General features: G+C 42.1%; 1 protein-coding gene across 1 annotated transcript in view; it reads left to right on the forward strand.

Annotated features, from left to right (window-relative positions):
- The first annotated feature begins 755 nt into the window (after positions 1–755).
- Positions 756–13,181, forward strand: part of abat (4-aminobutyrate aminotransferase) — a 34,135-nt gene continuing 21,709 nt past the window's right edge. The window contains exons 1-4 of the mRNA XM_085785174.1: positions 756–837; positions 7,825–7,922; positions 9,189–9,218; positions 11,613–11,730. Coding sequence (XP_085641300.1) covers positions 768–837; positions 7,825–7,922; positions 9,189–9,218; positions 11,613–11,730 — 316 coding nt within the window. The 5' untranslated portion in view covers positions 756–767. The remainder of the gene's footprint in view (positions 838–7,824; positions 7,923–9,188; positions 9,219–11,612; positions 11,731–13,181) is intronic.

Genomic DNA, 13,181 nt, shown 5'->3' on the forward strand with positions numbered 1-13,181 from the left:
GTAATATTTCAAGACCCACAGAATATTTTGTACTATGACTCTGAGAACACCAAATGGCTCAAAGGAAAGAGGAGACTCTCTATTTAATTAGGGAATAAACATTTGTTTGTACCTTGTTCCATTCTTGATTTATCTTAAGTTGAATAGAGCCTGGTTGCACCAAAAAGACCACTTTTTTTCTAGAAAGCTGAGAAAAATGCATTTTTGTGAAAGAGAGTCTCTCAAGAAAATCAGTGATTCATCCGTTTTAATTTTGGCTTCAAAAACATGTAAGACATCTGAAAATTTCATTTCACATGTTTTGGTATATTTACAGTAATGAAACTATAATGAAACATTTTACATCTCTTCTGTGTTTTATTTGAAGCATTTGAAGCATGCTTTTTTTGACATCACAAAGTAACAGGAAGACCTGACTCAGTTTCTGAATACAGGCTGTGTGTATTTGGACTGAAGCTTTGATACTTTCACATCAATAGATTATATGTAATAGAACCTAGAGCTGCTTTACAACCACACAGGAGTCTCAGGACTCAGCTGCTAAACTTCTGGAAGTTGTGTGTTGAGCTAACTGCTGGAGGCTCAGTGTGCGTGTGTGTGTTTAAGGTTATTCAGAGTAATGATTCTCTCTCTCTCTCTCTCTCTCTCTCTCTCTCTCTCTCTCTCTCTCCCTCTCTCCCCTCCTCCAGGTGACCAGGTGAAGTTGGACTGTGAGGGCAGGTGCTGCCTCTGTCTCTCTCTCCTTCCTGTCCGTGGACAGTGTTGTCATGGCGTCCTCCTTGATCAGCCGTCAGCTCGCTCTCTCCCTGCAGAAGAACCTGTGGCTCAGCGCTCCAGGTGAGATCTCTTTATTCAACTCTTTTTCTTTTAAACTTTGTTAAACCTTCAACTGTTTGTTGGTCACTGTTTCACTGTTGCACTGTTGTCTTTTGCTACTTTGACTATTTGGAACTTAAATGCAGCTCATGCAGATAGGGACAGTCAGATTAACAGATGAACAAAGACGAGCTAATCATTGTGCATCTCTGTAATACATGTGCTCGTCCTGCTACACCTGCACCAACCCTGTGTGTGTGTGTGTCTGTGGTGTTTGATCACTTCTTGAATATTCTCACTACATGTGGAGTTTTATTGTCGTGGGATCAGAGTAACTTTACATAACCAGTGTAAATGTTTGACCAGGCTCCAGCTATTTATCAGTGTGCACGCTCCACACTGTGCACTGACTCAAAGGTCCTCTGTCCTGTCAATCATCAATGGGCTCAATCTGTTTGGTTCAGTTACATACGGCACTGTTTACAGAGATCCACAGTCTCAGAGTGACTGGACAAAAATCCTCAGTGACTCACATGGTTCTACATTAAGGTCAGAGCTGAATAAATGATCAAAGCATTAGAGAGATGTCAATAGAAAAGTACAATAGACCTTGCTGGCACACGTGATTTTGACAGCAAAAAGCGCAACGCATTCTGGGTAAATACGGCACTGAGAACGAATCGCCTCGTTGTTTACAACTAGGCTACTGCTGGGTAGAAAACCAGCATGAGAACAATAGACAGACGACAGTTTCGCTATATCTCATTTTTCACCTCACTATATCACCGTTTAGACTAATCTGATGTTTGTAAAGTCTATAAAACCAATGAGTGGACAAACATTGCTATTTCTGTGTGCACGTTTTTGTAATTAGTCATGGTTATCATTAGCAGGGCTAACCGTTGGCTGTTTAACTTTAATAACTCAGTGACTCAATAAACGGTCCATGAAAAAATATTTTTTCTAGTGGATATCTGAGTTCCAACATGACTGAGCTAACTGGAGTAGTTTCATGTCGTGTCCCACAACGGGAGGGTTTTAACAGCTGACGTCCTGGTGTTAGCTTAGCTACCGCCGTTAGCTTAGCTACCGTTAGCTTAGCTACCGCCGTTAGCTTAGCTACCGTTAGCTGTCCCTGTCAGCTGCAGCCACTGATGCTTTCTAGACACTGTGATTCCCCCAAACTGAATAAATACCACACATAGCAACACAAAACACACATACACACACACACACACACACAAATATTAATGTTTCCTCAATCATTTCAGATTTGTCTAGGGGAGAGCGGGGTAAGTAGTGCCAATTTTTACTTAAATTGCCTTTAAAGCAAGGGGATTATAATAATGCCCCCAACTAAAATATGTACATATAGTTTAGGATGTTGTGCATCCCTGGGAACAATCACTTTGAATCTTAAATAAACTGTTTCAGAAATATACCTTTAGAAAAAAAAGTGGTTTTGTGGCACAACTTGCCCCCGGTGCGGGGTAAGTTGTGCCATTAGAGAGAATCCACTGGGGTAAATTGTGCCATTGATAATTGAGGTAAAACAGATCATTTTAATCTCACAAATGATAATGCTATATAAAAGCAAGACATTCAATACAAAATTAAAGCCAGAAGCGGCGATGATCGGGTCCTCGCTTGTCCCCATGCAGTCGTGGAGGCCTGAGGCACACTGGGGGCTGTGGCACAAAGAAACGCAATGTTTTGTTCATCCACCAAGCTACGAGCACAACCAGACTGGGCAGGTGTGTTCAGGGGCGGTCCCTCATCACACATGTTAAGTTTCAAGCAAATCCGTGCCCACTGCCATGTTTCTCCTATACACAGACAGCACTGCCACTGGCACAACTTAACCCAGGCCCTTTGGCACAAATTACCCCAAGCCCAGCATTTTGAGGAAAAAGATTCCCCAGCTGTTTTGAGCTGGCATCATGCTAACTGTATAGACTCATGGTGTAGCTTAATAAAGCACTAAAACATGTGTGAACTGTTTTCAAAGTTATCTATAATTGTTCAAACATGGCAATCAAAAAACCTTGATCATAGAAATTTTACTTTGGAGGGCAAAAACTTGTTTTTTGAACATAAATGTGCTTTCCTCTCAAGCCATGTGTCTCCCTTCTTGATAGGATGAGTGAAATGGATGCCCCTTCAAAAATATGTGGTCACATGACCAACGTCTTCTATGGTTTTCTAGATAACAGGGGTGGAACTACTTGCCCCATGGCACAAATTACCCCACTCTCCCCTAAACGGTGATAGGGCGTGAGAAACATGATAGATATAGCTAAACTCTCGTTTGTTACTACTGTTCTCATTCAAATTACGTGCTGGTTTTCTACCCGGATCATCGGGCACCAGGTTTTTTTTTTTTTTCCTCAGCCAGATCACACTAGTCCGCTTCATGCAGCACTACAGACATGGTGATCAACGGACTAGTGCTGCGGATTTCTCATTCCCCACCTGTTTGATTCAGAGTGTAACGGGATGATGAATGAAAGGGCAACATGAAGACAGATAAAACTCGTATCAGCTCTATATCACGCACTGGGCTGATTTTATATTATTATAGCCTATATCATTATCACATATCAGTGAGGTTTCAATTTGTCCAATCAGACTGACCGTATGTATTCAACCAAGACCAAACTCAATGTAATTTTGCGTTCACACCAAGTGTCAGAATTTCCAAAAGCCGCACATTCCCATAATGCATTGCGCCGCATTAGGCTGTTTATGTCACAGTAGCAAGCTCTATATCCAAGTCAGAGGAGCAGTTTGCTTAACTCACTGAGTGCCAGCCCTTTTATAAAATGGTCAGTGCCATGTGCCAGTATCGGGGCATTTTGAGTAATAGTTCAAGACCCAGAGAATATTTTGTACTATGACTCTGAAAACACCAAATAGCTCAAAGGAAAGAGGAGACTCACTATTTAATTAGGGGAAAAGAAACATTTGTTTGTACCTTGTTCCATTCTTGATTTATCTTTAATTGAATAGAGCCCACTTTTTTTCTAGAAAGCTGAGAAAAATGCATTGTTGTGAAAGAAAGTCTCTCAAGAAAAACAGTGATTTATCCGTTTTAATTTTGGCTTCAAAAACATGTAAGACATCTGAAAATTTCATTTCACATGTTTTTATTCATTGTACAATAAAAAAAAACAACTAAAATAGTAAAGTAGGAGTCCTACTCTGCAGAGTGATGCCTGCTCTCCTTCTCCTCCTGCAGTTGCTGCACCCTCACCCTCTCCTACCCACCCCCCCTTCACCCTCTCCTAGAAGTTTAACATTTCTTCCAGTGTGCGCTGGTGAAACTAAACCCTCGACTCCGCCATCCGCTTTTGCTTTGGCATTTTGGTACTGATCATCTAGATCAGTTTGCCTTTCCTGCCTCCTCCATCACTTGTTCCAGGCTCTGCCCGTCGTTTTTCTCTAGAAATAGAAACTTTTTCCAACTTTTTTATCTCCGTACCAATCGCACTCGTCTTCTTCTTCTTCTTCACTTCTTGCTCTGATCTACAGTCTTCTTCGTTCTACACATCCCAGAAGCCCCAAAATTACTCAGTGTGCACGACAGCGGACCCCATTTACCAGCCGCAGAAAACTGTGGCACCCAAGTGTTGTATTTTGATTGACATGTCAATGGCACTCAATGAGTTAACAGAGGAGACAATACAAATCCTGTTCTTCAGATTTAAGGTAAAATGCTTGTTTTAATCAGCCAGTCAATTATCAGACTATTTTTTTTATTCTTGCACTTTTCAGCGGAATAAGGGAAGTTCTTTACAAAATAAAAGCATGAACTTCCGTAACCCTTCACTCAAACACACATTTACACACAAAACAATAAAAAACCATGTAATAATATATTTTTCTTTCTATAACAAAAAAAAGACAATAGGAAAGTGAATCACTGAGAAAAACAAGAAATAGAAGGCAGGATTTTACTAATCAAATAAAGATAAAATGATAGAATGCCTTTGAAAATGAGAAAAAAAACTGAAATTAAAGTGCAGATAAAATCAATAATTGGACATATCAGTAAAACAGATTGAAAGAAATAGAGAAAATCACACAAGTTTTGTATTTTCATCAGTGAAAATGAGTCATAACACCATGATCCACTGGGTTAGATCAGATAAATCACACAGTGGCCCTCAGTGAAAAAGCACTAAAACTTATATTCTCCCTGTCCTTCAGATTAATCTGTTAAATGATAAAGAGCTGATGGCCTTGTTTCCTCTGCCCTGCACCTTTGCCTGAATTACAGCAGATAATATAATAAACATTATGTTCTTTCTTTTAATCATCATGGGCAACAATACAATACATGCTTTTATTGTGATGGTTTAGCTATTTCCTAAGACTGGGATACATTACAGAAAGGTCATCATTATCTTGTTGGATGTGACATTACAGAGATTCAGTACTGTGAAGTTTTTGATCATCAATGTGTGAAGCTGCTTTCAAATCTGTCGATAAAAAAACACAATATGGCCAACAGCAATATCTAAACTATGAGGCCAGAAGAGCTATAAAGGAGTGATAAAGGTTCAATATTTCCGAACAGACCATTAATGAAGCTTTGTGGTGCTACAGACCCAACTTACAAATCATAACCTGCAGATGTAATGTAACATGTGCTTGGTACAGACCGAACATCACATCATTATCATTTTCATAACTTTATTAGGGAAAATCAAATCATAACTCCAAAATAATCACACTAGTTGTATTTTGTTTTTTGCACATTATTCAGCTGTGATTATTTTGGCAAACCACGCTGCACTGTCAAGGGTTCAGGTTTATTAAGCCCCTCCCTCTCCCCTTGTCTACAAGTTGATAGGATTGGTTCCTTAGGTTTGTGATGTATGAAACTCTGGATGTATGGATTTGTGTTTATTAGTTTGTGACTGGTTCACTGCAGCTCAAGGTGGAAACGCTCAGCCATGGTGTCCACCGATTATTTCACTCATCGTGTCTCGTATTATCAATGTTAAACACTGGGATAGATTTCATCAGAGCTGTGTCCAGAGGAAGACACCACTTCACTGTCACTGCAGGTGACCTACTGTATCTTGACCTCTGCAGTTTCCTGAAATAACTGTAGTTAAGTCATAAACCTGAAAGGAGAAAGCTGAGAAACCTGTTATCAGTTTCAGGAAGAAGACAGGAGAGTCCAGGGGCTGTGTGCACAGAGACGAGGTGTACGCTGGCACATTAGACCATGACTCAGCTCATCTCTATTGTTTTCTATGTCTGTCTTTATCTACTGTGATAACAACATTGGGCTTGAGGCTAAATATGGAACTCAGAACAGCTGGAGACGATGACTGTGCACTGTTAAAGGTGTTAGCTGCCTACAAGTTTAATTCCTCCCGACCAGTAGGTGTTGCACTCACACTCGCTCGTTCTCACTCCAACCTTCAATTGTACTAGTTGCCAGGTAACACCTATAGGGAGCGGCTAGTAGCTAAAGCTAAGCTAACGCTAACCGTATTTAACGAGCAGCAGCTCCGGTGTTAACGGTGGACTGGAAGAATCTGAATCATTTCACACTAACTCACCCGCAGACGAACCCGACAAACCCACAGCATCACACCTGCACCGGAAACGTCACAGCACCGGCTGACTGTTAGTTAGCATTAGCATTAGCACAATGCCATTTCTTCAAAGAGCTATCACGATCTGGCCCTGAGCTCCACTTCACGTGACATCAACGTACTAATGCTGTTGGCGCAGAGATCATTTCATGCCGACGTTGCCAATGTAACCAGATGTAAACATTTATATATTTTGGACCCGTCAAAATTTATAAAACAAATATTTCTATACCATAAAAAGGTTTTCAGTAAAATAAACAGGCTACTTTTATTCTACACCTCTATAGATGTTCTGTGAAAAATGTATCGTTGTGATGAAAAAGTTGTGTAGCTATGACCCTTTAAAGGTGTACAGAAATGGCCGTTTGTCCTGTTTGTCGCGCCAAGTTGTCACGAGTTTACCCGAGTAAGGAAAATGAATTTGATTGGTCGTTATCGATCAGGCGGGATATTCAAAGCTTGGGGTGAGACCAAGCTCCGTGTGTGTGTTGCCTCAGACGTTTGAATGACAGATGACGGATCCAATATCAGTGGCTGATGAATGGTGAGCAGGCTGACGTATAATCCGTGCGCCTGCATTATCCAATACGAAAAAAAACACACTTTCATCCCGGATTTAATCAAAAATAGAATTTTGCACAAAGTTTGGCCTACATCGTCTGATAGATGAGTTATTACACTAATTTTATGACCCAGAGTGGGCTTAAATTCAATTTTCTTTTCTGTACAGCTTTAAGTACTGCTAAGTTCTGCACAGCCCCTTAATGTAAGAGATCCATCAGGCTGCACCTGTACCCTGAAGTGTAAGTCTACAGTAAAATGTAGTGGTCCCCCAATAACTGCAGCTAACAGCTCATCTGAACTTCGTCTTCAGCTCCATGATTATAGAGTCGGTTCAGTCCCAGCACCGGTGAGGTTTCACTGTTAATTAATTACTCCCCAACAGTCTCAGGTGAAGGTCTCATGTGGGAGCAGCAGTTGGTCTCAGACTGATTCACATTGAGAGATGAAGCCATGAAGTTCCCCGTTCTCCTGACTGAAGCTCACAACAACAGTGTGTGTGTTGAGTCACTTAGTGTAACTGTACAGCTCTGTATCACACTCATGTATAATTGATGTGGCTTCCAGTCTGTGGAATGCACTTTTATTGAAGTAAAGGCCTCAATTGGCCTCCATCAGAAGTGGAGTAAGAGAAGAGCGGAGGCCTGACTGACTGACCCACTGACCCGGTTTCAACTGGACTACCACAGCTCCAATAGATGGTTGAAACCTGTTGGAAAGACCGATTCAGATCCCTGACACCAGAACCTGATGTCCACATGTGCAGACAGTGGTGTTAGTGAACTCTCACTCTCTCTCTCTGTGTATTGCTGATTTATTGTCTTGTCTCCTGCAGGATGCAGATTCGTCAGTAAAGCAGCACCACAGACCCAGGCGGACTTTGACTACGATGGACCCTCCATGAAAACTTCAGTCCCTGGGCCACGATCAGATGTAAAACACACACACACACACACACACACACACACACACACACACACACACAAATTGCATCAGTTGTGACTCGTTTTCATGCATTCACTAGTTGTGCTTAAACCAGTATTACGAGTTAGAACAACACGTTAAGAGCTGGTGACCATGTCAACTTTTGTAGAAAACAAAAACCGAATCAGAAGGACCGGTTGGTGTCTGATGAGCAGGTTAGACAGCGTCCTGACTGAGGGTGGAGGCCTTTTCCACACTGCCACTCCAAATCCTATTATGCCTTTTATTAACCCTTTTATCTAGTTTGATTTCCTGACAGTCTGAACAGCCAAAAACCACATGAAATCCGATTTTTCCAATACGGCTTCAAACCACACACGGAGTTTCAAATGCGATTCTGATCGGATTTGTACTGTAGAGATCCGATTCAATGCGAACGGTGTTGTTGTTCAGATTTGGAAGCGTCTTTTGTGTCACTCGCAGTGCGACACAAGATGGACAATGTAATTCCAGAGAGTTGGAAGGCATCATTGGAATGAGGCACAGCTCAGCAGTCACCTTTCTGTCGCTTTCCTGCAATTAGCAGTTTATTTACGCCACGGCTCCACATAACAGGACATGAACACGCCCACTTCCCTCTCATCCATTTAGTTTGTTTGTTTGTTACCGTAGAAACCAATGTGGATGAGACACATGATATGCCATGGACGCATCGGATCTGATCAGTTGCAACATGTAATGTTGTGAGATCGGATCTTGGTCAGATTTGCCAAAAAGTGGGATTTGTGCTGCAGTCTGAACAAGGCTTCTGAGACCATTTAAAGGCTCAGGAAACATTTGCAGGAGTTGATCAGCTGATTAGATTGTGACATCATCAGGTTATTTGTGAATATAAGCAATAATCATTACAATTAAAAGAAATAAAGACATGAAATATTTCAGTCTGTGTGTAATGGATCTGTATGATATGAGTTTCACTATTTGAATTGAACTACTTAAAAAAACTTTTCCATGATATTCTAATTTATTGAGATGCAGCTGTAAAAGTGTTAGTTAAAAGTGGATAAAAATGTCGATCTTAATTTCAGTTTCTAGTGTGACTCACTGCAATAGTAAAAACCTACAGATGGCACCTTTAAATCTGCCCACAATGATAGTTTAAAACCCAAACTGGTCCTCACAACAGAAAGACAAGATCATAAACACACAAAGATGATTAAAAACACAAATATGTCTTTATTGAGTCTCAATAACTTTATTCATTTCAACCCATAGGAGCTGACAAAACAACTGGGAGAAATCCAGGTGAGTGTGTTTGTGTGTTTTAGTGTGTTTGTGTGTTTTAGTGTGTGTCTGCAGCAGTAGGCGACTTTGCCTCTGGTGTTTCCTCCTGATGTGTCACATGGTTCAAACTGTGTGCACCTACTCAACCATGATGTGTGAAAGGGCTTTTACACAGTTACACCGCCGCTGCTCATCGGCTTCAGCTGAAGGGCCTGAATAAGCAGCGGGCAGTTAAGGCCGACAGAAAGAGTTTGGCTCATACGCTACAGAAACAGTTGTCATGGCAACCTCCCAGGGTCATCATAGCAACGCCGGGGCATCGCACAGGAGGAGGAGGAGGGGGAATTAGTGTCATTTTACCATCGCTGCTGGTCAGAGATGAAGCTGAGAAAGTCCTGTAGAGCAGCGAGGAGTTGACCTGTTCACACTGAAGACAGAGTAGCTCTGGAGACTCTTCATCATCATCATCATCATCATCATCATCATCATCATCAAAGGAGGAGGGGGAGGAGAATGTGATCAGTTCAGATCAGTTTTCTCTCTGCAGCCGGACCTCTGTCAAACATAAAGACTGTAAACAAAGCCCGTGTGTGTGTGTGTGTGTGTGTGTGTGTGTGTGTGTGTGTGTGTGTGTGTGTGTGTGTGTGTGTGTGTGTGTGTGTGTGTGTGTGTGTGTGTGTGTGTGTGTGTGTGTGTGTGTGTGTGTGTGTGTGTGTGTGTGTGTGTGTGTGTGTGTGTGTGTGTGTGTGTGTGTAGCCAGATGGGATCTCCAATTATATTAACTCAGTGAACTAGTTAGATAAACCCTGCAGCGTTTATGCTGCTCCACATACAGTAGCTCTACTGTACACTGCAGCCGAGTCGGCTTCGTCTCTTCACAGTTGATGTGTGTGCACATGTGGGCGTAGGTGTGTGTGTGCGTGCGTGCACACTTACATGCAAACCATGTTTCATCAGTGTTTTTGCATATGCAAAACTACTGCATCTGTTGCTCTGATTTCAGCGCTGTGACATCATTGTCTGCACCAGAGGCTGGTCGCACTTCTTTTAAATGTGACTTTAAAGATTTTCTTTCTCCTCAAGTGAGTTGCTTAAGGAGAAACTTAACAGACTCTTTGGTAAGGGAGAAGTTAAAGGAGAATTCCGGTCATTTTTGACTCCTAAACCGTTGTCCTGATGGTCACCCAGTGTTGGGGGGAGCAAAAAACGCGGCAAGAATTGATGCAGGCAAACCAGAGTTACACCATAGCTAGACGGCGCTAGGGATAGCCACAACGCTAAACTATAGGGACAATTCTTTCAACCACAACAAACACTCAAAAAACAATCAAATATCTATGGTACATGACTGGAATCCTTACGAGACACCACTGAACTCATATAGTGTACAGTATAAACAGTATAAACAGTAAACTTTGTGTTTTTGCATATAGTCACTCACCTCAGACAGCCCAACTCTGAAACGTCCTGGAAAGACATTACTATACGATTGCAGAGCGCCTGCTCTACCCGCCACAGAAACAAACACTTTTTCCCTGTTGTGATAATTTCTTTCTAAAAATAAACGGTCAGAGATATTATGGACAGTACCACTGCACTGATCCACCATTTATTTTTGTAAATAAATATAAGTAGTATAGTAATGTCTTTCCAGGATGTTTCAGAGTTCGGCTATCTGAGGTGAGTGACTACATGCAAAAACACAAAGTTTGTACTGTTTCTACTGTACACTATATGAGTTCAGTGGTGTGTCATAAGGATTCCAGTCATGTACCATAGATATTTGGTTGTTTTTTGTGGTTGAAAGAATTGCCCCCATAGGTTAGGGTTGTGGCTATCCCTAGCGCCGTCTAGCCATGGTGTAACTCTGGTTTGCCTGCATCAATTTTAGTCGCGTTTTTTGCTCCAACCAACACTGGGTGACCATCAGCACAACGATTTAGGGGTCAAAAATGACCAGAATTCTCCTTTAACATCTCCCTTACCAAAGATTCTGTTAAGTTTCTCCTTAAGCAACTCACTTAAGGAGAAATAAAATCTTTAAAGTCACATTTAAAAGAGGCTTTTTGCCTTTAATTGACAGGAGAGAGTTTAGCCTCTGCATGTGGGGCGCATGGTCAACCCAGTGAGTTAAACAGTGCCCCATAGGAATCAGCTGATCGGCATTGGACAGTCTTGTTGTGCTCAGACTCGGTGTCTGTTTCTACGTGTGTTCCCTGAACATCTCTGGAGGTGTTAGAGTCAGTTAGATGTGAAGTTGTGTGACAGGGATAGACTGTGTGTTTCTCTACACTGATGACCTCTGTCATGTAGCAGCTGTGGTTGTTGTGTGTGTGTGTGTGTGTGTGTGTGTGTGTGTGTGTTTGTGTCAGTCTCTGTCTGCTGTTGGATCTTACACCTGTTCTCTCTCTCCAGAACGTCGGTGCCATCAACTTCTTCTGTAACTATGAGGAGAGCAGGGGGAACTACCTGGTGGATGTGGATGGAAACCGCATGCTGGATATCTACACCCAGATCTCCTCCATCCCCATCGGTGAGTACCGTTCATCCACACACAGCTACTGGAGGAGTGTGTATGGATGCAACCTCTCCTATTATATTCACTATAATCACCATTGACATATTTGGTTCCCACTGTTTTCATCTTTCATTTCCTACATCTTCTTTGTAATTTCACCAGTGTCGGTCTGACCATTCAGTTTGATTTGGCTGAGGTAGCGATGATGCTGCTCAGCCTCGGTCACTTCATGTTCACATCTCAGGTGATCTGGACATTGGATCCAATCACTCCGGTAGAGACGGTCTGGGCCACATGTGTCCACATTCTTTAGTTCTTTAGATGCACATGTCGTCAAGTCCAAGTCCTATCATAGCTGTGATGTAAGAAATTGGCCTGAAGACCAGGGGCTTAAAGGGATAGTTCAAGATTTTGGCAAATTGGCCTATTGCCATAATCCCTATAGTCTTAGGAGTAGGTTCGTTACCTTTAATTGTCGGTGCAAGCTGTTTTGAGATCAGCGGGGCAGAGACGTGAGCTGCTCAGTGCTATGCTACGGAGGCTCATGGTATTTCTACGTTTCCCTCATCAAACTAAATACACAATCCAACAACTCCAAAACGCTCTGGTGGACAAGTTGTGACCTGCACATTCACCACGCTATGAGATAATATCATATAATTGTAACATTACGACACATGAAGCAAATACTCGGAACTACTTTCGCTTTTGAAGTCAACTCCGCCCAGCAGCCGTGTCTGGAATGTAGTTCCGGCTACGCATTTGCCTCCAAAACAACTCAGTCTCATAACGTTCCGTTATTATCTCATAGCGTGGTGAATGTGCAGGTCACAACTTGTCCACCAGAGTGTTTTGGAGTTGTTGGATTGTGTATTTGATGAGTTTGATGAGGGAAATCCCATAAATACTGCACACTGTGCAGAGCTCACGTCTGCCCTGCTGATCTAAAAACAGCTTGCACCGACAATTAAAGGTAATGGACCTACTGCTATGACTATAGGGATTATGGCGATAGGAAAATTTGCCAAAATCTTGAAATATCCCTTTAAATGTGTCAGGCCCTGTCAGACTCGGGCTGAAATGCAGGGCTATACATTGACAATAGACCCGTCTATTGATTGGCTAAAAGCAACAGCATACTAGTTTATTTTCATATAAAGCAAGTGAAGTGAGCTCTGATCACTGGTGGTGAATGGAGACACATTTTAAAGCAGGTGTGGACAGATGTTTGTAGAGCCGACTGCTGTGATCAGACCAGTGGAGGTGCATGTTACAACCAAGTCTGGACACGGCCAGAGGCCTGAAAACAGGAGGCAGAGCTCATTCCAGCAGTTCACTGACTGAGCATTAAACCTTCAGCAGATGACATCATCTGTGCTGTCTGCAGGACTGTGTGAACTCAAAGATCATCTATTAGTGAAGAAGCTTGACTTTCTAAAATAATGTTGGGTGTTAGTGTGTAGTGT

The sequence above is a fragment of the Trachurus japonicus genome, chromosome 8 (assembly GCF_045865225.1).
Source record: "Trachurus japonicus isolate A0001 chromosome 8, Traja_1.0".
NCBI lineage: Eukaryota > Metazoa > Chordata > Actinopteri > Carangiformes > Carangidae > Trachurus > Trachurus japonicus.